General features: G+C 41.1%; 1 protein-coding gene across 15 annotated transcripts in view; it reads right to left on the bottom strand.

The window, feature by feature from the left end:
- The window catches only part of DCLK2 (doublecortin like kinase 2), a 246,421-nt gene that overhangs the window by 105,090 nt on the left and 118,401 nt on the right, over positions 1 to 22,930 (bottom strand). For all 15 annotated transcript variants that reach the window (XR_007402338.1, XM_049094197.1, XM_049094199.1 and 12 more), the window contains 6 exons: positions 21,249 to 21,306; positions 13,400 to 13,519; positions 13,013 to 13,159; positions 6,584 to 6,717; positions 6,116 to 6,193; positions 551 to 647 (listed from right to left, as the gene is read on the bottom strand). Coding sequence is in view for 14 of the 15 variants with exons in the window: in XM_049094197.1 (XP_048950154.1) it covers positions 551 to 647; positions 6,116 to 6,193; positions 6,584 to 6,717; positions 13,013 to 13,159; positions 13,400 to 13,519; positions 21,249 to 21,306 (634 nt within the window). In the remaining variant the exon portion in view is untranslated. The remainder of the gene's footprint in view (positions 1 to 550; positions 648 to 6,115; positions 6,194 to 6,583; positions 6,718 to 13,012; positions 13,160 to 13,399; positions 13,520 to 21,248; positions 21,307 to 22,930) is intronic.

The following is a 22,930-nucleotide window of genomic DNA, read 5'->3' as shown; positions in this document are numbered from 1 at the left end:
TACTTCAAAGAACCAGCCAACACAGCTGCTGGGCCATTTCAACATCAAAGCTATTATCACCTACACCCCTGCTGCCTACGAGGCGGCTCCACGGACACGGCTGCTTCGTGGCGGCAGCAGCACAACAGAAGAGAAAGTCTCTCCTGGGCCTGCATTAAACCAAGATGTTCTCTCCGAGGACTTCTGGTTATTATCATCATTCCGCAGCGTAAAACCCGCAGTATTGTGCCTCTTGGCAAGTCAGTATGTCTCATTCCCACATTCTGATGAGTGTCCAATACATATTTCTTTAAAAAATGAAAGAACGAAGGTTTAGGGCTCAGAAGAACGGAGGAGGGTGGCGGAGGCAGACTGGGAAGACAGCCAGTCCGGCCTTCAGATTTTGCTTCAGAGTTTCAGAGTCTATACCGTGGAACGAACTTAAAGAAGAAACCCACATTAAAGTCCGGAGAGCTGGAGCTCGCTACCAAGAGCCGCGACAGCCCCACCCGACCGAGGGGGGCCCCTCGAGAGAAAGCAGCAAACCCGCGGGAAAACCCCAGATGGGTACCTTTGCTGAGTCCGTGATGTTATCCCAGTAGGGGGCTGGAAACTCCAGCTTCCCAGCCAAGATCTGGTCGAAGAGATCTTCCTGGAGATTGTTCTCACTAAGTCAGTGACAAAGAAATGGAAGGAAAGGCAAGTCACTGTGCAGGTTTTCAACAAAATACTCACGGGAAGAACGGTGAGGAGTCCAGTCTCTTCGGCCTGGGCGTTTCCTATCTGAATCGCACTTGTTATGACACTTTCTTTCCTTCTAGACCATGAGCTAAAGAGCATTTCCATAGGCCTGGGTGTCAGGCAGAGAGAGGACACAAGACTCAAGAAGTGCGTGTAGCGGGTACAGTTTCAGCTGGGGAAGACGAAACGATTCTGGAGATGGATGGTGGTGATGGTTTCACGATACTGCGAATGTGCTTAATGCCACTAAACCTGCACATTTCAAAATGGTTAAAATGGCAGATTTTATGTATATATTTTGCCAAATAAAAAAAGGACTCAAGAAAAAAGTGGAATTCACAAATAATGCCAATTCTCATTTCAGGAAAAAACCACCTTAGCATCTGCCGTCACTTAATCTCTCATGGCAATCAGAGTGGAAAGGCAGCAAATCTGAGTCCGAGCTCCTTGCTCTTGTTCTTTCTCCTTTTCCAATACAACAGCCAAGATCACCGAAACAGCCAAGATACGAAAAAGTTATAAGGAGTCCAGAACCTGAATACAATATTCACGACATGATTAGCTCCCCATTGGAAACTTTTTGTTTAAGCTCAATTTGAAAAAAAAAAAAAAAAAAAAAAAAGAGCCCATCCAAGACCGGCATCTGGAATTGCACATGTTGAGGTGGGCGTCCGTCCTCAGGCTATGCCTAACTGTGCTACCCTCAGACGTGCTCTTGCACACACGGCTGATGCTTAATGAATAAATGAGGACTTGCCTTTTGATGGAAGGAGCATGGAAATGTACAAACACTGCTGGGAAAAATTCAGGAAGCTGGAGGTTCCCCAACATCCCAGAAAACAGCCACAGCCCCAGAGCTACCCCACAGACACACGCCTGGTGGGTGCATCAGTGGCCCTAATGAAAAACAAAGTCATTAGCTTTTTAGGCCATTATAAAGCCTTCCTGGAAAACTCAGGATGGGCTGTTCGAGTCAAGATTAAAATCCTGCCGTCTCAGCTGGCAAGTGTGCCTCATCTCTCTTGGGGCTTCCCAACAGGGTGCCTATTGCTCAGCATGCTCACCCGGGGCCCCACCCGGCCTCTGGACAAAGCCCAGCCCTGCTAACCGCCTCTCAGGGTAAGCAACTGTGGTGACTGTAGAAATCAGTCATGTAGGGCAGTGCCTACAGACTAATTCCGGGGCTGTAAGTTGACGTGACAACTCCATTCCTGTTCAGTGAAAATGAGTATAGGCAAACCTCATTTTATCTCTGCTTCACTTTATCGCACTTTTCAGATATTGTGGGTTTTGTTTGTTTTGTTTTGTTTTTTACAAAGTGAGGGTTTGTGGCAACCCTGCATTGGGCAAGTCTATCCGTACCACTTTCCAACAGTATTTGCTCACTTTCTGTCTCTGTGTCAAATCTGGTGATTCACCAAATGCTTCAAACTGTTTCATCATTATTCTATTAGTTATGGTGATCTGTGATCACGGACTACAACTTGCTAAAGCTCAAATGATGGCTAGCAGTTTTTAGCAATAAAGTATTTTATTTTTTTAACTTTTTATTTATTTATCCATGAGAGACACAGAGGGAGGCAGAGACACACGCAGAGGGAGAAGCAGGCTCTATGCGGGGAGCCCAATGTGGGACTCGAACCTGGGACCCTGGAATCACGACCTGAGCTGAAGGCAGATTCTGCTCAACTACTGAGCCACCCAGGCGCCCCTATTATTATTATTTTTAAGGAGGCTCCATACCCAGCATGGGGCTTGAACTACCAACCCCAAGATCAAGAGCTGCAATCTCTACCTCCTGAGCTAGCCAGGCACCCCTATTTTTTTTAACAAAGCATTTTTAAATTAAAGTACGTACATTGTTTTTTTTTAGACATAATGCTACTGCACACTTAACACACCACAGTACAGTGTAAACAAACTTTCTATGCACTGGGAAACCAGAAAATTCAGTGGACTCGCTTTACTGTGGCATCCGCTTTAAGGCAGGGGTCTGGGACGGCACTCCCGCACCTCCGAGGCATGCCTGCAGAGCCCGGGAGCTCTGTGGATCGCCGTGACATGTCACCAAGCCCCAGTGAATCAACATCTGCCAGTTCATGAAGTCTGGGCTGAGAGGCACAGTGAGCAGCAAAAGTCAGGCCAGACAACCTGGCAAGGCAAATGATCCCCACTGCTTTCCTGGAAAGTGCTTTTTCTAGGAGGGTGCACAAACTATTTCTTTCTATGTGTCTAAATGTTTTCTTTTTCACTGTTATTTCCCTACTGACTGAACTCAGCTCAGCTCTCCTTCAAAATGAGTGGAGGAGGCACGTAAGAACACACTGAGATTTCACAGACATCTTTAGAAGACTGGAGGGCCCCAGGAGACAACGTTAGAAAAAGATGTTTAAAATCACCCATTTCCAGAACCGTTCCTTTCAGCCATGCCTCTGTATTACTCATTACTTTTATTTTCTGGAATATTAAACAGCTTATATTTTGCTAATATATGTGGCTTTTGTTTTGCTAATAAACAGCTAAAAAGTTGGAAGTGGATCTGCAGCAAGTCATTTGGGTTCTTGGCAAAATATTCTGAGTCAACAAACAACAAGCCTCAGGAATTTGAAGGCGCCTTTTAGGATCCATGCTGAGAAATGCAAGCTCTTTGAGAGTTTCAGGCCACCCGTCACTAGAAGAGCAGAAAGATAATCTATCCTTCTAAATAGTCACATAGTAAAAGCAACTCTGATTAAATCTATACTGGACTTATGAACACATTTATATTCTACAGTCTGGCTGAGATGCATCAGGGTGCTTTTAAATCCTAAAACAATATATAGCCCATGGATCAAAGTGCAGCAAAGTGAAAAATGTACGTTAAGAAAAACTTTGAAAACAACAGGCATTTGCGTGCACACCCTTTTCAATGCCAAGTTGTTAAAGGTCTGATGTGGTAACTTGAAATGTTGTACACTATCTCACAAATGATGTTCAAACATTTCATTTACGGGGGTAATGAGTGTATGCTTCAGAAAAACAAAATTATCAGTACAGTCATGCAAATATCACTTTATGGCAGTGGCCCCAAGAACAGACTTGCTTAGACGATAACTAACCTTGTGGTTGTAGGACCATAACTTGAATATTAAGTCAGCAGCTTTCATAATGCAGCTTCACTGCTTCTGATTAGCCAGACTTACCTCCAGTTCCCACAAAAAAGCTGCTGTCCACTGAGCAACAAGTCATACATGCTGTTCAATCTCAGTCTCACTTTTGTCAAAAAGTAAAACGCAAAATCAAATTAAAAATAAATAAATAAATAACCCGCAGACTGCACTGGCATGTGGGAACACTAGAGGGAGTTGTGAGCACACATTCCTCTAAACTGATCCCTGAACCCTTTTCCATCCGATCTCAACTTGGGTTAACCAAGGAGAGGACTCTGCTAAATCTGGTCCAGTGATTCCGTGCCATCAAAACACACTACCCCCTGCATGTGACTTGTTCCCCAAACAAGTCATCACTAAAAACACCCAAAACACAATGTGATGGTAAAATGGCCACAAATTATCCCACTCCATGAATATACCTAGTTAATCTCTCACATGTACTATAGGCTCAGCTATTTGACTTGGTTTGGACAGTGGGACATCAGCCAATAAGTGTGAGCAAGCAGAGACTTGGAAAGTGGGTTGAGCAAGGGAACTTGCCCTCTCTCTGGCTGCTTTTGGGGATCCTGTATCCACCATCATGTGAAACGAGGCTAACCCACTGAATGCTGAAAGGCACTTGAACAAATCCCATCCATTTTCCTTGCTGACACTGAGCCAACTACCAGGCATGTGAGTGATGCCACACTGAACCAACAAGTCCCAATCAGCCAGCTCAGATCAGAAGAACTGCCCAGTGGGCCCACAGAATTGATTGACAGGTCTCCCCTCTAGAGTAGTTTATGATTCAGTACTTACTTACTGGTAAGTACAGTAATCCTACAGTCTGTGTAATCCACCCAAGCAATGGCCCTGATGGAAGACCATGCTGTTGCTGGCCAGGCAGAAAGAGCTTCCCAACTGCGGAAACCCAACCTGTGCTGTAAGAACAAGGTCCCACTCAAACACTCTAGCTTTCCTTTAACCTTGGTGATTTCCAGCCAAATGAGCTCCTGACTTATGTGACTCAGATGAGCATGCCTCCAGGCTCAGTTTTTTCTTCTTGATCAATATTCTAGTGATGGATATCTTTACACCATAGGCCCGTAGAGACGACTGACATCTCTGTATCTCTCTAGTGATATCAGTAAAAAGAAAACTGTTCGGCTCAATTGAAAACTGATCATTTAAAAAAGATACACCTGTCAATTTTTTCTGTATGTTTGAAAGCTTTATAATAAAATGTTGGGGGAGGAGCAGAGAATTAAACCTATTGGACTTACTGACCTCATAACTACACCATAAGTATGGCATCAGAGAATGTGCTTTCTTTACCATTTGATTCCTGACACTATTCTAAGTGCCTGGCATACAGGAGCTACTCAACAGTAGTTGTAAAATTAACACACACACACAGGACTAAAATGAGGAGAGAGCTCAAGAAAACTCAGAAGAAAATCATACTTGCATCATTAGGTGAACTTCTACTTCCAAGTCATGCTTTTTCTCCAAAGAGGGAGATGAAACAGACCAAAAGAGGTGCTGTAGCCAAAGCCCCGTACTCCCTTCATGTACACAGTGCTGGGTACTGGGTGTGTTCTGTGTCCTACATCACACACCCCGACACCTGTGTGTGGCCACCTCTGCTCCCCTCAGGTGAGATATGGAGTTACCAAGAGGAGGTCTATTTGTTCCCAGACCTATTTATGCTGAAAGTATTTATAATTCTACTTCATTAAATATTATGTGAACAGATGAAATTAATTGTAAAAGAAAAAGTTCAGGGTTTCAGAGTCTGTGAGAACTATGTTGAATGCTTTGGAAAGTGAGTTATTAAAAAAAAAAAAAAACCTGCTGTCAGATTAAGTAGGAGAAATGACTATTGAGAACTGGAAAAAGGTTTGTTTACCAGAAGGATCAGATTGCTTCACAAGGATCTTTAAATCTTACCACCCTTAAAAAAGCCTGAGAATGGAAATTGCGGACACTGGATGATGGGTGTGCTTTACAGAAAAATAAGCATAAGAAACTCAAGAGGACCATACACCAAGCAGAGGCCTTGGCCTCACACCCAAAGTGTGGTCATGAATATCCATTAATAGGTTGTAAACTGAGATAAAAAGTGAAAGGTATGTTTATATAATTTTTAACTGACATTTTTATTAACCAGTTTCTGGTCCTGATTGCCAGGACAAGAATGTCTGCTTCCTGATCAAAGGGAGAGACTTCACAATTCAAATATTGTTACTCAAAGAGCCACTGACCTTCGGAATGGTGGGAATCCACAGAGAAGTATGTATGTGATCACGCCTGCTGCCCAAATGTCCACCTTCAAGCCATAGCTGGGAACACAAAGTGGGTGGAGGGAAAAAATAAAGATATTACTCCCAGAGACCCTCCATGTTACTGGAATACTTGCCTTTGTTATAAAAAAAGGACTTCTCAGTGTCAAAGCACTCATCTCACATGGAAGAATTAGCTGCCCTTTGGACAGAGGCATCTATTCTTCTCCCAACCTAACCACAATCTTGGGAAGTACTGCCCTATTTCCAAGACTGGCCTTGGGACAAAAGTCCAAGCCTATGGCTCCTGGACATAGAAGTGCAAAGTCACGGTACAGGTAATACTCCCCCCACCTTCCCTACCTTCCTGGGAGGCACATGAATACAGAGCAGCTGGAGCAGCAAAACATACCTTTTTCAACTATTAACCAAAGCCACCAGGAGTCTTACCCAGTTTCAGCAATTATTTCTGGAGCCACGTAGGTTGGCGTGCCACAGACTGTATATAAAGGGCCTTCCACCACTGTGGCCAGCCCAAAGTCTCCCAGTTTCAAGGACTTGGTTCCATCGGGGTATTCACACACCTGGAACAGAAACCAGCCAAGAATCAGCAGTAGTTTCTTTTCTCAACGATTTCAAAAGGGCTCTTGGAACGAAGTAATAAAGACATAGATACATGTATCAATCAGCTAAAAAAAAAAAAAAAAAAACTCCCCCTGTGATAGTAACACCATGATTTATTTTTGATGCTTTAAAGCTCTAAATCATTTCTTTAGAAATTTGCATGATTGTGTGAAACGTGAATGACCGTATCTTTCATCTTTGTAAAACACTCCTTATCTGGGAGTATAATGAATCCGTGTGCATGCTGACACAAGAGTCAGGGATGGAGGTAGCTGCTTTCCCAGCATGGCTTGAAAGGCTTCCAAACCTGGGAGCGGGAAACTGACCTTTGGTGCACGCTCACCGTGTGTGAGGTACTTGAGAGACTCGAAATGGTGTTTCTTAAGTGTCCACTAAAACACTCGCATGTTTCATTTAGAACATAAGATCAGGACGTGTTCTTTGGGCAGTCAATGCTGAATATAAATATTTTATAAGGGAAAACATTGGAGGTTTAGAAAGAAAATAAACTTTAGGGTCAGGCAGCCTGAACCTGAAAAACCAACACTCCTCTCGTTTTTTGGTTGCATGACCTCCAAGAGTCACTCCCTGAGCGTGTTTCATCTGTGAAGTGAAATGAGACTAGTCCCTAACCTATGGGCTGGTGTGAAGACTTGAATCAGGGTTCAGTGAATGCTCCTTTTTTCCTAGAAGGACTGGCTGGTAAGATCAAATCATTATTGTATAGGAAACGGTTTCACAATGCTGGTGAAGATGTGAATGCTTTTTGCTTACAGGGGAAGCAATCTTCCTAGAAAACATTTCAGCAACATGTAAATTTCTTAAAAATTATTTATAACCTTTGATCTAGTAAATCTACTTCTAAGAACTAATCCTAAGGGAACAGAGATGAACCCAAAGGTTACACACAAGGCCACCAATCTCAGAATTTATCTATGTTTTTAAAAACTTGAAGGACAGTGACTTCATAAATCATGGTACATTCCTATAATAAAATACTAGCCAGTTACTAATAAGCACATTTCAAATAAGTATTAATCTTATGGAAAACAGTCACTATATTACACAAAAAAAGAATATTCTAAATTATATATTCAGTATAATGCACCAAAATGTTCGGTTTCTTTCTAGTTGATAGTACTAAAGATTACTTTAGCTTTCTTCTTTATACTTCTCACCAGTTTCCCAAATCTTTACAATGAACATGCATTGGTTCTATAATCAGGAAAAATTAATTTTATATATAAGCAAATTTTCCTATCGGATAAAAGCCTGAAAGTTACATTTTAAATAGATGGTTTTTAGATTTCACTGCGTTAATTTTAACATGCCTATTTATCTCTTGGATTTCCATTTTGAAAATGGTGGATTTCAGAGAATAATTGCAGAGATCTAACCTGTACTTATGTAATGTCTTTCTCTACTTTTACATTTTAGTTCTACTTAATTTGCTTTTCCTCATATTTTACTATGAACTGAACCAGATCCTCATCCAAACCACTCCTTACTAAAGAATGAACAATTTAGAAAATTATGTTTTTTCAAGATAAGCATGTTAATAATATCTTCCATTAGTCTGATACTTAATGAGGGGGAGTGATTTATACAGACATCATGGAAAAGCATCAGAACCTCAGGGCTCCCCACCCCCGCCCCGTGATACCCAATCTGTAGAGGCATTTACAAAGTAAGTCACTGAAATAACTTCCGTACCTGTGATGTCCTCATCAGTTTAAGAAGAATGTTTTTCACCTTAGTATCTTAGTAACTGCTTCCACAGTTATGTACTAAGTATGCATCCCCAGCACACATCTTTATGACTTTCAAGTTTCATGGGAGTAATGGTGAGGCTGTTGAGTTCCTCACAGATATTTATCATTCTGAGTCAGCCACAACTCAGCAGAGGCATATTCAAAGCTACTAATGATTTAGCCTAAAGCAAGAGAAACCAGGTTCTCAGTCATGCCAAGGTCTTAGGACGACTTTCCATCCATTATGTTGAATGTAAACATTAACGAGAACAATCCGATATAGAGAATTACAGTTAGAATTTATGATGCATTTACTGAAATCCAGACTTCAGAAATTCCCTAAGTAATTGCAGTGATAAGAACAGTCTAAGCAACATAATTTTAAATGTCTGTATCATAAAGGCAAAAAAAAAAGTTTTATTAATGTCATTATTATTTTGTTTTTACAACTTTAAAATACACTCATTAGGTACGTTTTATTGAAAAATAGTGTTTACTTTAGACATGCAATTTACAGATGCCTAGGGGTATTTGAGGGTTGTTGTCAGATACTCAGAAGTCCCCGAAGCCCCATTCCTCATATCCCCTATAAGGAATTCAGAGTCAGATGCAGGAGCATAAATAGAAAGGTACTGGACAGTTCATAATCACTGAATTATGTCTGGGCAAGTGGCACTCCTTGGCTAAACATCAAAAGAGAAGTGTCCTAAGGAGCAGACAAGCCTGAAATAATATTTTATCTGATTCATCTCTTCCCAACACTAGACACAGAGGCAAATATGTGAAAGATAATATGAGTATATTTCAAATCTTAGCTGGAGATTCTCTTCAAAGCAGGAATATGTATAAATCTACACATTTGTGACACTGCTTTAAGAGACTGACACAGATATACACACATATGGCATTGCTTTAAGAGACTAATTTTAAGAAAGGGCTGAACAAATGCACAGGGACTCCAAGGGCCTTCTGTTCTGGCAAAGTTTGCTGCATTCTCTCCCCGGTTACTGACCTCCTCACAGAACTTTAGAGATTCCAATATTTTCTCCACACATTATCTCACTGGACCTCAGAATTCCCACCCCCACCACCACCCCCAGCCCAGTGAGTAGGAAAATAACTGTTGCCTGTATTACAGATGAAGAAACTGAGGCACAGAGACTCAGGTTACTAGAAGCTACCAAGTAGGGGTGCCAACCAACACCTTTACCGTCCCGCAGCACCATCCCACAACTGGTTCCAGGTCTGGGAGCCAGAGGAGGCCTGGCAGACGCGGCCTGCTGCCTGCACCAACACACAGATGCTGAGCGAATCCCAGCGATCACGACTGTGAGAACTCCAGCCCTGCGGTGTTCAAATGCCCCACCACACGCTGAGAGATGCTCTGTCAAAAGTTGCACTCAGAATGCAAAAGTTAAAAATGTGAGGAATGCAGATCCCACATACGAAGTGAACGCTGCATGTTCTCTAAATAAAATGTCAACATAATGATTTAGAAGGGCTTCAAATATGAGAAACCAACCCTCTTCTCTCCCCAGTCCCCAGAACTCCTGGAAAAGCAGAATTTATCACTGGTCTCTCATAGTTAAGTCTGACAGGGCACCACCAGGCTGTAACTCACAGCATTAATGGCCACCCCTGTGCTCCCTGACACGGTGACCCATACATCTCTGCTGGCAGGGTTTTAAATTATGACACTGCTCCCAGAGAAGGGGATGCAAATCAGATGTCTGAATGCTCTGGTGTTTAAAAATGGAATTTGTTTTTAGAGTAGGAAGAGGCTGACTGTCACTCTGTGTATTTACCTTTAGTGCCTCAACATCACCCTCATCGTCAGGCAATGCCAATCGGCTGACCAAATGTAGAATCTGCAGAGTGGTCTAGTTAAGTTTTCAATGGCAGGCACATATTTTACTTAGATATGTGCAGCTAAGGGCTTGCAAAGCCTGACCTTTTTATATCACACATTAGCCTCATCTAGACATCTTCTTTATCATCTTCTTCCTTTTCCTCCCCTTTGGGTAGCACAGTGGGGCCGCTATAGGTCTTGAAGAGGGGTGAAGATGCATCTAGGGCAGGTTAGGCTGGACAAGGGAGTTTTATCTAACTTCCTGGTCACATTCTGAGACACGTCATGTTGGAAACTCCAATCCCCATCACAGGACCTTCCTTCAATGTGTGACAAGAGAAAAGGACGCAGTAACAGGCTCTGAGATGTTACACACATTGTGAGTGGAAAAGAGGAGAAAGAGGAGGAGAGAGTGGAATCCATGAGCTGGGAAACGGACACTCCCTGGCTTATAGGCAAGTTCGCTAATGCCTCCGTCACCTTACCTTCCTCACAGGGCCTCCAATAATCAGAGCTGCAATACAGGCTGACTCCACAGTAACCTACTATCCTTAGGGACCTGTGGCTCTGTATTCCTAGAAAATGTCAATAAAAACAGCCACCAGGGTGAGGTGGCCATGGGCAGCAGGAAGAAACAAAGGAGGCATTCTCTTTAATACCATGGCATTTGCGTCTGGCCACAGCCAGATAAAGCCCTGTTACGTTTGCTTGGGAAGCCCCTGGCCAACTTCAGTTCAGGAGCCCGGGCCTGATAGACACGGTGAGAAGACTGTTTTGAGGAGAGAACATCATATCCTCACTTCTATGCTGAGGCCCAGTTTACAGTTCTGTCTCCATTCCTCCTTTGAGTTCATAAAACCCAGTCCATGATACATCTTGTTTTTACAGAGAAAGGGTATTTATTTTCCCAATAGGAAAATCTAGACAGGAAATATAATTCCTCAAGGCAGAAGACAGTAAGAAAAAAAAGAAAAAACCTCACATACTTTTAAATGGATACTCAGAAATCATCAAATGGTATTGCCAGAAGTAGAAAATGGACACTCTGAATTAGCAGAAAGTCCCCAGGATGGCCTAAAAGCCTAAACATCAACACATATGCCTTTCAACAATTATTTGTAGAGTACAAGTATGAGACAAACTGTAAAGATTTGTGTTCAAGGGACACCTGGGTGGCTCAGTGGTTGAGCATCTGCCTTTGGCTTAGGTTGTGATCTCGAGGTCCTGGGATTGAGTCCCACATCAGGCTCCCCACAGGGAGCCTGCTTGTCCCCTTGCCTATGTCTCTCCCTCTTTCTCTGTGTCTCTCATGAATAAATAAACAAAATCTTAAAAAAAAAATGACTTGTGTTCAAGTATTGGCTGCTGCCTGAGTGCCTGTCAATGCTCTGTCACCAACCACTTACTCCACATCCACCATGTACTTCCTTGGCCCTAGTCCAGGGCACTGGTGATATGGAAATAATTGAGACACAAACCTTGCCCCTCATGGTGCTTATCTAGAGAAGGAGTCACCCAAGTATGTGATAAACTCACCACAGTAGGTCATGTACAGCAGCAACTAGGGGTGGCCGAGACTAACTCTGTCCAGGTAGATAGGAGTGATGTCAAAGAAGACATGTCTTTGAAGATAAACATTTGCCACATTGCTCAGTGTCTTAGAAGATAAACATTTGCCACATTGCTGGGAGAGAGGGCATTGCAAATGTAGACCAGTATGGAAATGAGCAATGATATGCAATGGTGCTGACAAAGTTAAGTCTTAGCTAACGACTGGGGATGGAAAAATCTGAGTTTGGATTATTAGGATAGAGAATACTCATAGAACCCCACCTCCTATGCGGTAAATGATGACAGTACTCAGTCCTGAAAGGTAGAAATAGGAAAAAAAAATGGTCTTGTGTATGTTCTGGGGGATGTGTGCTTGTCAAAGCCCCTAATCAGCTTCTCTGAAATTCCTCTACCATGTAGACACAAAGATTGGCCCAATTAGGAAGCTGTGTTTATTAAGGCCACCATGGAGGTGTGCTAAATATGGCACGAAGGTAAGTGCCACTGTGGACGATGGGTGGGGAAGGGTTAGACAGAGGGGAGGCTAGAAAGGCAAACTGGGACCAGATTAAGAAGCCCTCTGAATGCCACAGACTTCCTTCTGTAGAACAATGGAACGCATGAGACTTTTCAGCAAGAAAAATTAGCTGAGTCTCAACTTCTATACCTGCAAAGCTGAGATAAATGAACTAGATTATTCCCAAAGTTCTGTCCTGCACATAAACAAACCATCGTATTCTATTTCTGTCTCCTATAAGCTCCTAGTTCTATCTCTAATTTATTTTTTCAGAATAAAACTTCAGAGGTTTTGCCTCAATTTTCCTTCTTACCTTTTTTTAGTACCATCAACCAAAATGTAAACAGAAACGTGTTTCCTAATGTCTGATAAACAATAAATGCAGAAATGCATATCAATTCAAGAAATCCATTACCAATTTATGGTCATTGAATTGAGTCATGGTGATTCTCTAAGTTTAAATTCTCTCAGTCCCTTTTTGCAGGATTGGTACAGACTCTAAAGTGGTATTGTTTGCATGTGATCATGTCATTTTTAATGACAATTTATGCAAATTAATTGGAACAAAAAAAGCAGAGATGACATACCAAGAGGTTCTCTGGCTTGATGTCTCTGTGCACAATGCTGAGGCCATGAAGATACCTGAGAGCGTTAGCCAGGTTGAACACCATCGCACTGCCGTCCCTCTCAGTGTACTTGGTTGAAGAGGTAATTGCGTCAAAAAGATCTCCACCCTGATGGACACATAAAAGAACACAACAAAATGTCAACGGTTACAATCCTATGAAAGTAACAAAGAAGGTTCATCAGCCTAGAGTAGATGAAAAAAAATGATACAAGTGCCATGAACAATTATTATAAATAATGGAAGTTTCAAGGTAGCAAAACATTTCTTCAATTAGGTCCTCCAACAATATGATACGTCTTGGGATTTGGCACCAATGAAATCTCTTGAAATCTCTGCATCCTCTTACTTTGACCAATTCCATCACCAGAAAGAGCTCAGTAGCTGTTTCCATCTCCTCAACCAGCATGATGATATTTGGATGTTTCACCCTGCGCAGGATTGACACTTCATTCTCAATCAGGTGCTCCTGTCAAAGGAAGGGTTTAGAGAGGTGGGTCAGAAACCACAGAACCCTCTGCTCTAACTCTATATTCTGGAAGATGCCCTACTGTAGATTGGACGCCGAGGAAAGCATCTCCCTTGGCGCAAAGACAAAACCAAGCCCCGGCAGAGTTTGTTTCCATAGGGACAGGACAAGTCAGCGTGACACATCATTATCACTAAAAAAAAGAACTGATATCCTTGAAAGGGCTCAGTGGTCTGCCCTGGCACAGAAAACATACTGCTTCTTGTCTCTTCATTACCTCCAACACCCTACGAGGTCATGACACTGTGAAAGCTTCAGCAAATGGCACTGTACTTTGTGATTCAGCTGGAACCACCTTTCTCTCTCTCTCCCTCTCTCTCTCTCTCATTCTCTCTTTCTTTCTTTCTTTTAAGAAAGGGAGAGAAAGAATGTTAAGCAGGCTCCACGCCCAGTGCAGAACCCAACACAGGGCTCGATCTCATGAACCCAAGATCTTTACCTGAGCTACGGTCAAGAATTGGATGTTTAACTGACTGAGCCACCCAGGTGCTCCTGGAACCACTTTTTAATTTGAGTATACACTCAAATTCAAGATCAAGTATACAAGGAAACCTGCATGTGTACGGAATACAACTTGAGCATTAATTTTTTTTTTTTTTGTCTTTAAACCATTACTAATACGAGTTTGAATTTCATGTTGAGCTTATGAGGGAAAAAAAAAGTTCTTCCTCTGTGGCTGGGTATGGAAGCATTCACCAGAAGGATGTTCCTTACCATCTCGTATTTCAGAAATCAGGAAACATAGAGTACCACAGGGACTACTGTTCTCATTTTAACTCTAACCACTTCCCTGAAAATACTACCTGATTATCAATCCTGGTGAGTCATGCAGCTGGGATCAGCACTGTAGCAAAATGTTTACCCACAGCATTAAGGAATTCTTCTCAATACACCAACCATGAATCATGAACAACTACCGCTCTATTTTTATTATGAGACATGAAAATATTTCAATAATTCACATTTGTTGATCGTCATTAGCTATAACAATGAATTATTTTGAATTTAGGGTATGCGCTGTAAAATTAACTAATTGCCCTCTGACATATTCTGGGTTTTCAAATACAACTTTTACATAAAACTTACCATATAAAAGATATCGCTTGCTACCTAAATATACCCATGTACACATGTGTGTGTTTGTGTGTGTGTGTGTTCCCCTCCTATTGTCCCTTTTGCCTTTGCTATCATGAATCTCAGCACTAAACTTAGTGTTCCACTGCAGGAGCAAGAGAATTACCCTTAGGTCAAGATATCATTTAGGTTCTTCACTGGTCTTCATGCATCCATGTGTGTATGTCTTTTTACTCTAAGTTACCTCAAATAGTCTGACAATACATGAAGTATACACTATAACGAATGAATAGCACCCACAGAAAATCTATGCAAGGTCTGCACATGTGGGCCATAAAATCAGAGATGAATGCACTGTGCTTGTCCAAGTGGTCACTCAGTGTTGGCAAATGACAGTGCAAATGCTAAACAGAAGTAGGAAAGGAAGAACCAACATTTACTAGGAATCTAGTCACTAGGTCAGTCTCTTTGCAAAGAAAGTACTGTGTAATGTCTTAATACTTTATCCTTAGGATCATCTTTTGAGGGAAAATGCAACACCTAGGTTTCTGATGTCCAAGCACACATTTTTTGTACTACACAACAATATCACCTTTTAAAGAGGAATGCTTTGGTAAAAGTCAGAATTTTTCAAAGTGAAAAATAATTGCTGCAAAGCTGAGAACACCGGATTCCTTAAAAAGATAGGAACTAGGGGTAGTATTCCAGTGAGTTGTGGGGGCAAGTAGAACCACACTAGGCTTTGTGCAGGGAGGAGAATCTAAGCCCCTTAATGAGCAGGGCTGGGAAGTCTGTGCCCAGCTCGGGACTCAGCAAATGCTTCCCCATTTCCTGGAAGCATAGCGGTTCTCAGACCCAAAGAACCACAGCTGGGAGGCTGGGGACAAGGCCACTTACCTGTTTCCAGTCCCACATATCTAAGTTACAGAGCTGCAGTGCCTTGGGCCCTCCCGAGGGAGCAGCTGTACAGCCAACTCCTTGTGGCCACAGAGACAAAGACTCTGAGCAAACACTCCACATCTGTTCACTTATTTCGAGGCCTCTGGATCACCTGTACCAAATTTGTCCTTTATCACACCAACAAGCAGAGTTAGGTGTACTTTTGTGAACATGTAAAGGCGCGCAACTGCATTTCTTTCACTCTATCTGAAGCCAAGACAACAGGAGTCACAACCATTGTAGTAAGAGAGGCATTTTATTTCGAAGCTAAATGGATCTATCACTTCGGTTTTCCTCCCTCCTCTCTATTTCCTCTGAAGTTTCAAGATACACCAATTTACATTTACCTCTATTCAGGGGCTCTATTAGTGATACTAATTGAGAGTGACATATGTAAAATAATGCCCGTCACCAGTACCCCAGGAGCTCTCTCAAATTGGAGTTAAAATAAGATGTCTACCACCTAGGGAGATGACACCTCTCAAAAGTCATCTTTTTAAATAAAGGGTTCAAGAGAAAGTCTTCTGGGAACTTTCTATATTGTGGACCTCCCCCCAGGACCACCGGCAGTGTTACATTCGAAATCCTGAGCACTGAGTAGTGCACCACTTCCTCCACCACTGCTTATCAGCTCAGCTCCTGTGCTCTCCTGGACACCGGTGAGGGCTCTGAGCGCACAGTGAACGTTGGAATGTGGCAGACGTTAGCCTTTGTCTCTCGACCTCTGACTGTGCCTGTAAAACTGCCTAGGAAGGAACAGTCCACTTTTTAAACTAACCATCATCGGGAGCAAAACAAAAGTAGTCCATAAAAATCTTTGCGGATGTCATCTCCGATTTCTTATGCAACCCCTGTGGCATCATATGTAAAAACACCCTCTAGATTACATTTGCCAGAAAAAAAAAATCTCTCTCGATGCAATATGAACATCACTTTTATCTCGAACTGCAGTGAACTTAGGTTATTCAAGGATTCTCACTCCAAATAATTTACATATGAATCACTTCATGGCCGTGTTCCCTGGTTCTGAGTGAGAGTAAATAGCAAAGAAAACTGCTAACCTGGCACAGGATACCACCTTATCTTTGGCCACGGTGATTTTTAATGTGTGTGAGAAAGAGAGATGCTTTAGGGAATAAACAACTGCCCCAAACGCAACTAATCATCTTGTCGCTACACGCCCCAGCCCCACAAAGCAGCCCTTTCCTCTGGTGCCCTCTGTCCTTCTGTCTGCTCAATGAAAATGGTTGGTTGCCCAAAGCAGACGGGGGTTCCCCCAGCCCCTCCCTCATCCTCTCACATAGTCCATCAATCCCCAAATCCTGCCTCTCAACAGCTTCTGAATCCATCCATTCACTTCCATCCCTGTTGTCAATCTCTTGCCTGGACCTGCAGGCATTTGCACAGGTTTTCTCTGTCTGGAACCCATCCCCCCAATACGCACACTCCTTGGGGAAACTCCTATGTATTCCTTAGATCTAGATTGGATCTCACCTCCTCTAATTAGCCTCCCCTGCTCAATCCTGACTGGGTGAGGCACCTTTCCGACCTCCCTTGGCTCCCCCTATGCTTTGTTGCAACCACTGCTCTCACCCTGTTGTCTGGAAGTTTCTGTTTACCTTGTTCTACAGCAACCAGCATAGTTAGTTCTGAAGTGTCTAAGTGAGTAAATAAACACATCTTGCATCGCTCTTGGCCAACAGTGGTTTTCCAGCTGGTATCCACTATGCTTAATGAGTATTGCTCCCCAGTAAGAGGGAAAAATACTCAAATCATCCCATGTGATTTCTATGGTAGATGTATGTAGCAGATTGAATAATGGCCACACAAAGATATCAAGCCCTAACCCCTGGAACTTGTAAATATTACCTTATTTGGAGAAAGGACCTTTGCAGATGTGATTAATGATTCTGCAATGAGGAGATAACTCTGAATTATCTGGGTGCCATCACAACTGTCCTCATGATTAGAGGAAGAGGGAGATTTCACAGAAAAAAGAGGAAAAATAAACACACAGAAGGGAGTAAAGACAGAGGCAGAGATTGGAGTGATGTGGCTGCAAGCCAAGGAATGCTATCAAGCCACCAGAAGCTACTCAAAGAACACATTCTCCCCTAGAGCTGCAGGGGGAGTATGGATCTCAGACTTCCGGCCCCCAGAATGTGAGAGAACAAATCTCTGCTGTCACAAGCCACCAAGTTCATAGGAATGTATTCCAACAGCCTCAGGAAACTAAAGCAATATACATTTGGATTTATGTCATGCATTCATCACCTACGCATACTGGGCCCAAGCACAACTGTGGGAAGAGAAGGGCAGACCACCTCAAGGCACCAGAAAGCTCAGAGCTTCATACACGACACAAATTTATAATAAGTGATCATTAGAATGAACACCATTTAGAATATTAGAAGAATTCTTGCATTTACAAACACCACAGCTTTCTCAACAGCCTCCAGAAATCTGGCCTGCCTCCCGCCGGGCAGATCCTGTGCTCATCTCCTACTCAGAGGCACCTAACACACTCTCCATCCCCTGGGCCTTTGCTCAGGCCGTGTTGGCCACCTGGAAGGCTTTTCTTTCACTGCTGCCTATTGAAATCCTAACCACTGCTGGAGTTCCAGCTCAAATGCTTGCTCTACAGCGTCTTCACTGATCACGTACTTCTCACGTGTTTCCTCCAAACTCCCATTACATTCTCTGCAGAACTGGTATTAGTTTATCTGTTAAATTACCCTATTTCTGGCACACTTTCTTGGACACACATCAAAGTTTAGGTAAATGAGTAAACTAATTTAATGATATAATTGTATATTACAGAAAAGCAAACAGAAGGCCAGAAAGGTTAACTTTTTTTTTCTCCAGGTTCTTATTACATGAACAAATGAGTAAACTGAACTTAAATAGGGAACACAGCACACTGGCTAATGTACAGGCTACATAATCAACTAGCACAAAATTCCAATCACTGCTCTGCCTCTGTATGACTTTTGGGAAGCTATTAAATCTGGACCTCTTTTATTAATGAAACTGGTATATCCCGTTTAGCAAGTCATTAAAAGTAATGTGCAAAATATCTCCATGTCCGAGCCTGGAGAAACAATACATTTTAGTAAATGGCAGATATTATTTTCAGCATTATTAATTTTTCTGTGTACAATCCATAAAGCAGAGGTAACCAACAACACTCCAGAATAGTAGCTGATTCCAAAATGCCTCCCCCTAAATTTTGTTTTAAAAAACTCTCTATATCAATTTTTTTAAATAAAATTGAATGGGAAAACCAACTTATTTAGAACAAATCAAGTTTTTAAATTATAATTCTGTATAGTCAAAGTGGAAACAGTTGCTCAAATAAGCAAAATGTGAGGATGGAAATAAGTAGATGATCATGAATTATAAAAACAGAATGAAAATTCCATAACAAGGAAAAATAGATTCAAATGTTTAAAGTGACCTAATCATTTGCCTCAGTACTTAATGTACCAGACATTTTTTTTTTCACATAAAGAGCTTTTTTTCAACTACTGAAAACAGCTGCTTAAATTTTAATCAGGTAAACAATATCCGTACCATAGCAATTTTTTTCACTTTTTTGATAAAAATACTTTAATACAGTTACTTCAAGCGTGGCTCCCCAAAGTATGACACATTCTGCTTAAATCCCACAACACCAGAAAAAGCAACACTTATTTACATATGGGGAAAGGCTTTGCAGTTAAAAATTTAATAATATTGTCTGAACAATAAGTAAAAGCACACAATTATTTAAAGAAAATTAGCTGTAGGAAAAGCTTAATTATTCAAAGAAAGGGGGCATTTTGCACAATCTCTGCTTCATTAGCTATCATGGTATGGTTAGAAAAAAAAGCTATGATAAATTTGACTTTTGCCTTTCTAAGACTTTACAATAATATTTTCTATTAAAATTTTTAAAAATTTCCTGTTAAAAATACATAATTTTGTAAGTTTCCAATGAAGACTAGTTTAGGAGTTCCATAAATATAAAATCACTACTATTGCTTCAATTCTCCTAATTAATTATACATTGTGAATTCCTATAGCATATTAATAATATTAACAGTTAATATGTGCTAAATTCTTACATGCTGGTAGTTCTCTACAGGTTTTCCATACCTTAGTTTAGTTAATCCTCACAATAACCTTGTATCTTAGATATTATTAACCACATTTTAGTGGGAGAAACAGAAACACAGAGGGGTTAAGTCACTTTTCCAAGGTAGCACAGCAAAAAGAAGCAAAACAAGACTAAAATTTTATACAATCTAGCACTAGAATAGCACTGTTCAACAGAAATGTGTGATCCACATATATAAATCTAAATTTTCTAATACACCATTAAAAGTGTCAAAAGACACAGATAAAACTATTAACTTATGTAACCAATATATCCAAAATATTACCATTTCAACACGCAATCAAATAAAGATATTAACGAGGTACATTTTTTTTTAGTACTAAGTCTTCAAAAATCTACTGTATATTTTACATCTGCATTTCAATTCAGACTAGTCACACGTGTTGCACAGTGAGTTCTAGAGCCTGCTTTCTTAACTGCTATGCTACCAGAAAGTAATCTAAAAAGGCCTTTATCAGGACACCTGGATGGCTCAGCAGTTGAGCCTTTGGCCCAGGTCATGATCCTGAAGTCCTGGGAGTCCCCACATCGGGCTCCCTGCATGGAGCCTGCTTCTCCCTCTGCCTATGTCTCTGCGTCTGCCATGAATAAATAACTAAAATCTTAAAAAAGTAAATAAATGAGAAAAAATAAAAAGGCCTTTGTCATCCCTGCTATAGAATATTTATAGTTAACATATCAATACTCCAGTAGCATTTCACCATTTGATCTTTCTCAGCCCAGCTTAAGAGTGGGAAAGAAAAAAGTTCATTGAGGGGGAAAGGCAGGCAATTCCTTGTGACTGCACATCTTGTATCAGCTTTTGTTACAAACTACTTCCCAAGGTATTTGTAACATAGAAATAGGGTTTCCCTCAAGGGTAGAAGGCAGATTGTTTTTATGATCATGGTCAGGAAACCAAAGTTTTCCTCTAGGGCAAAGTTTGGACAGGTTTGCTAGCAGCCCCCTCATTGAAGGTTTACTAAGCTTAAAGATCCTCAGATGTGATATAACCCATTCTGTGTACAGCAATCAGCAGGGCTCCTCCGAATCACTTCCATGGGACTCAGAGGCTAAGAGGAACCAATGCTACCTCCTGTGCCACAGCAAATAAAGTCTTTTGTCTCTGACCCAGCAATCTTGTGTCTTCAGCCAGTGTCCATAAAGGGAGAAGGCTAAACTGTCAGTCAAAAAGTAGGATAAGGTCTTAGACTCATGACAGTTTGTGTTGCATCTTTTGAGCACTGCTGGGTTTTGATATAGGCCTCTCCCAAAGAAGAAAACTTATATTTTCTATAGCTAGAACCAGATGAACTCAATTTACTGTTTTAAGATTAAAGTTTTTTTAAAAAAATAACAAGAAAAAAAAAAAAAACAGGTTGATAGTGTTTCCTTCATTATCATCAATGGCCTCCCCCAGGTAAGGCCTTATCAGTGCCCACTTAAATTCCTTCACCACGGTAAACATCTTACCAAGGTTTCTCAGTTTTTTTGACAGAACACTTATGTATACTGTACCTTTCCACAACATTTGGCTTTGTCTATAATCTTCAGGGCAAATTCCTTTCCAGTGGACCTATGAAACGATCAGAGAAAGGCAATTTAAAGAAACAAATCAAAGATATAATCATTCCTTAAAAAAAAAAAAAAAGATATAATCATTTCTGATTTCCTCTACTGGAGGAAACTAAGGTATTCTAAACATCTTTAAGGTAAACTAAACATCTTTTACAATAGGAAAATAGTTCAAAGAAGTACTGGCTTCCTCTGTACATCAGCGACAATGTTGAGTGGGGTCAGGGAGAAAGGTACTCAAAAAAGAAAAAAAAAAATCCAAAGCCACACTGTTAATTTCCTTTTATAAATATTAATACTATACTTACAATACTACATAACTTGCATATTAAAAGTACTGAAACTCTGTTGTATCAAAGCTAGACAAGAAACTTTTTCCATATTTAAATCTCAAAATAGTTCTCTTCGGAGGCAGAATAAATTAAGCAAAATGAATCCAAATAATTAAAAATGTTCTATTATCAATATAACTTTACATTCATCTAATAATGATTAAAAAGCCCTAGACTTTCCATATCTTTCTTAAGTTTTTATTTATTTATTCATGAGAGAGACACAGAGAGAGGCAGAGACATAGGCAGAGGGAAAAGCAGGCCCCCTGCAGGGAGCCCAATTCAGGATTCGATCCCAGGACCCTGGTATCATGCCCTGAGCCGAAGGCCGATGCTCAACCACTGAGACACCCAGGTGCCCCCTCAATATCTATTTCTCAGCTAAAATTCCATCTAGTCCCATTTTACCCATACCTTTAAATGCCTATTATCTGGTAGTAAAGACATACATACTTGGACATACAAATGTGGATGTTAATTTTTAATCACCTTTAACATAATTTAATCTGAACATGCCAAAATATCTTTTAGAATAGGAGCACAGTTAAAGAACACTGTAGTCAGTATTCCTGGAATACATCAGTTTTCTCAAGCGCAGCTGCTTTTGCCACATGGTCATAGCACACACTGATGAAGCTGACCTTAGAAGAATAACTTTCATTTAAATTGCTTCCCCATCATGTAAACCAAACCCTGACTCAGATTTCTAGTAAGTCTTTAGAGATCATATTTCAGATGCTTTATTTGTTACTTGGGTGGCAAACTGTACATCAGAGCTGTGTCGAGAACTTAGAGGATGGGGAGTGTCCTCTACAAGGAGCAGGAAAGTTTCACTGGAGATGCAGCAAAATGGAAAAGCTGTAGTCACAACTTTCTGGAAAGCTCCTCACAAAAAATAAAAATTACCACTTAGAAAAAAATGGGGTATTGACCTATCAACACGAAAACTCTAACCTGAGTATTTTCCAGTTTTTATATAGTTTATGAAAGGCCTCGAATTAAAAGAATGGATTTCTTACCCCTTGAGAATTCAGGACCTTCAACCAAATAAAGCTGAATAATCAAAAATACAGTTTCCATATAGGCAAAATTTGGTTGACCCTGATCTTAATTGGTCAGAGCTCCTGTATCCTGACCTACCAGTCTACACAACTAAGTATTAACTGAGAGGGTTACTGTGCAGTTTACATGGGTTAATAATACAAGCACAGCACTGAGAACAGTGCCTGACACAGGTCAGTGCTACTGAATCTTATTCTTTCCTATTCCTCTCTGGCTCATGGATGAGACCTG

Source organism: Canis lupus, chromosome 15 (genome assembly GCF_003254725.2).
Source record: "Canis lupus dingo isolate Sandy chromosome 15, ASM325472v2, whole genome shotgun sequence".
NCBI lineage: Eukaryota > Metazoa > Chordata > Mammalia > Carnivora > Canidae > Canis > Canis lupus.
The sequence above is the reverse complement of the archived record's forward strand: the minus strand, read 5'-3'. Positions and strand labels throughout refer to the sequence as shown.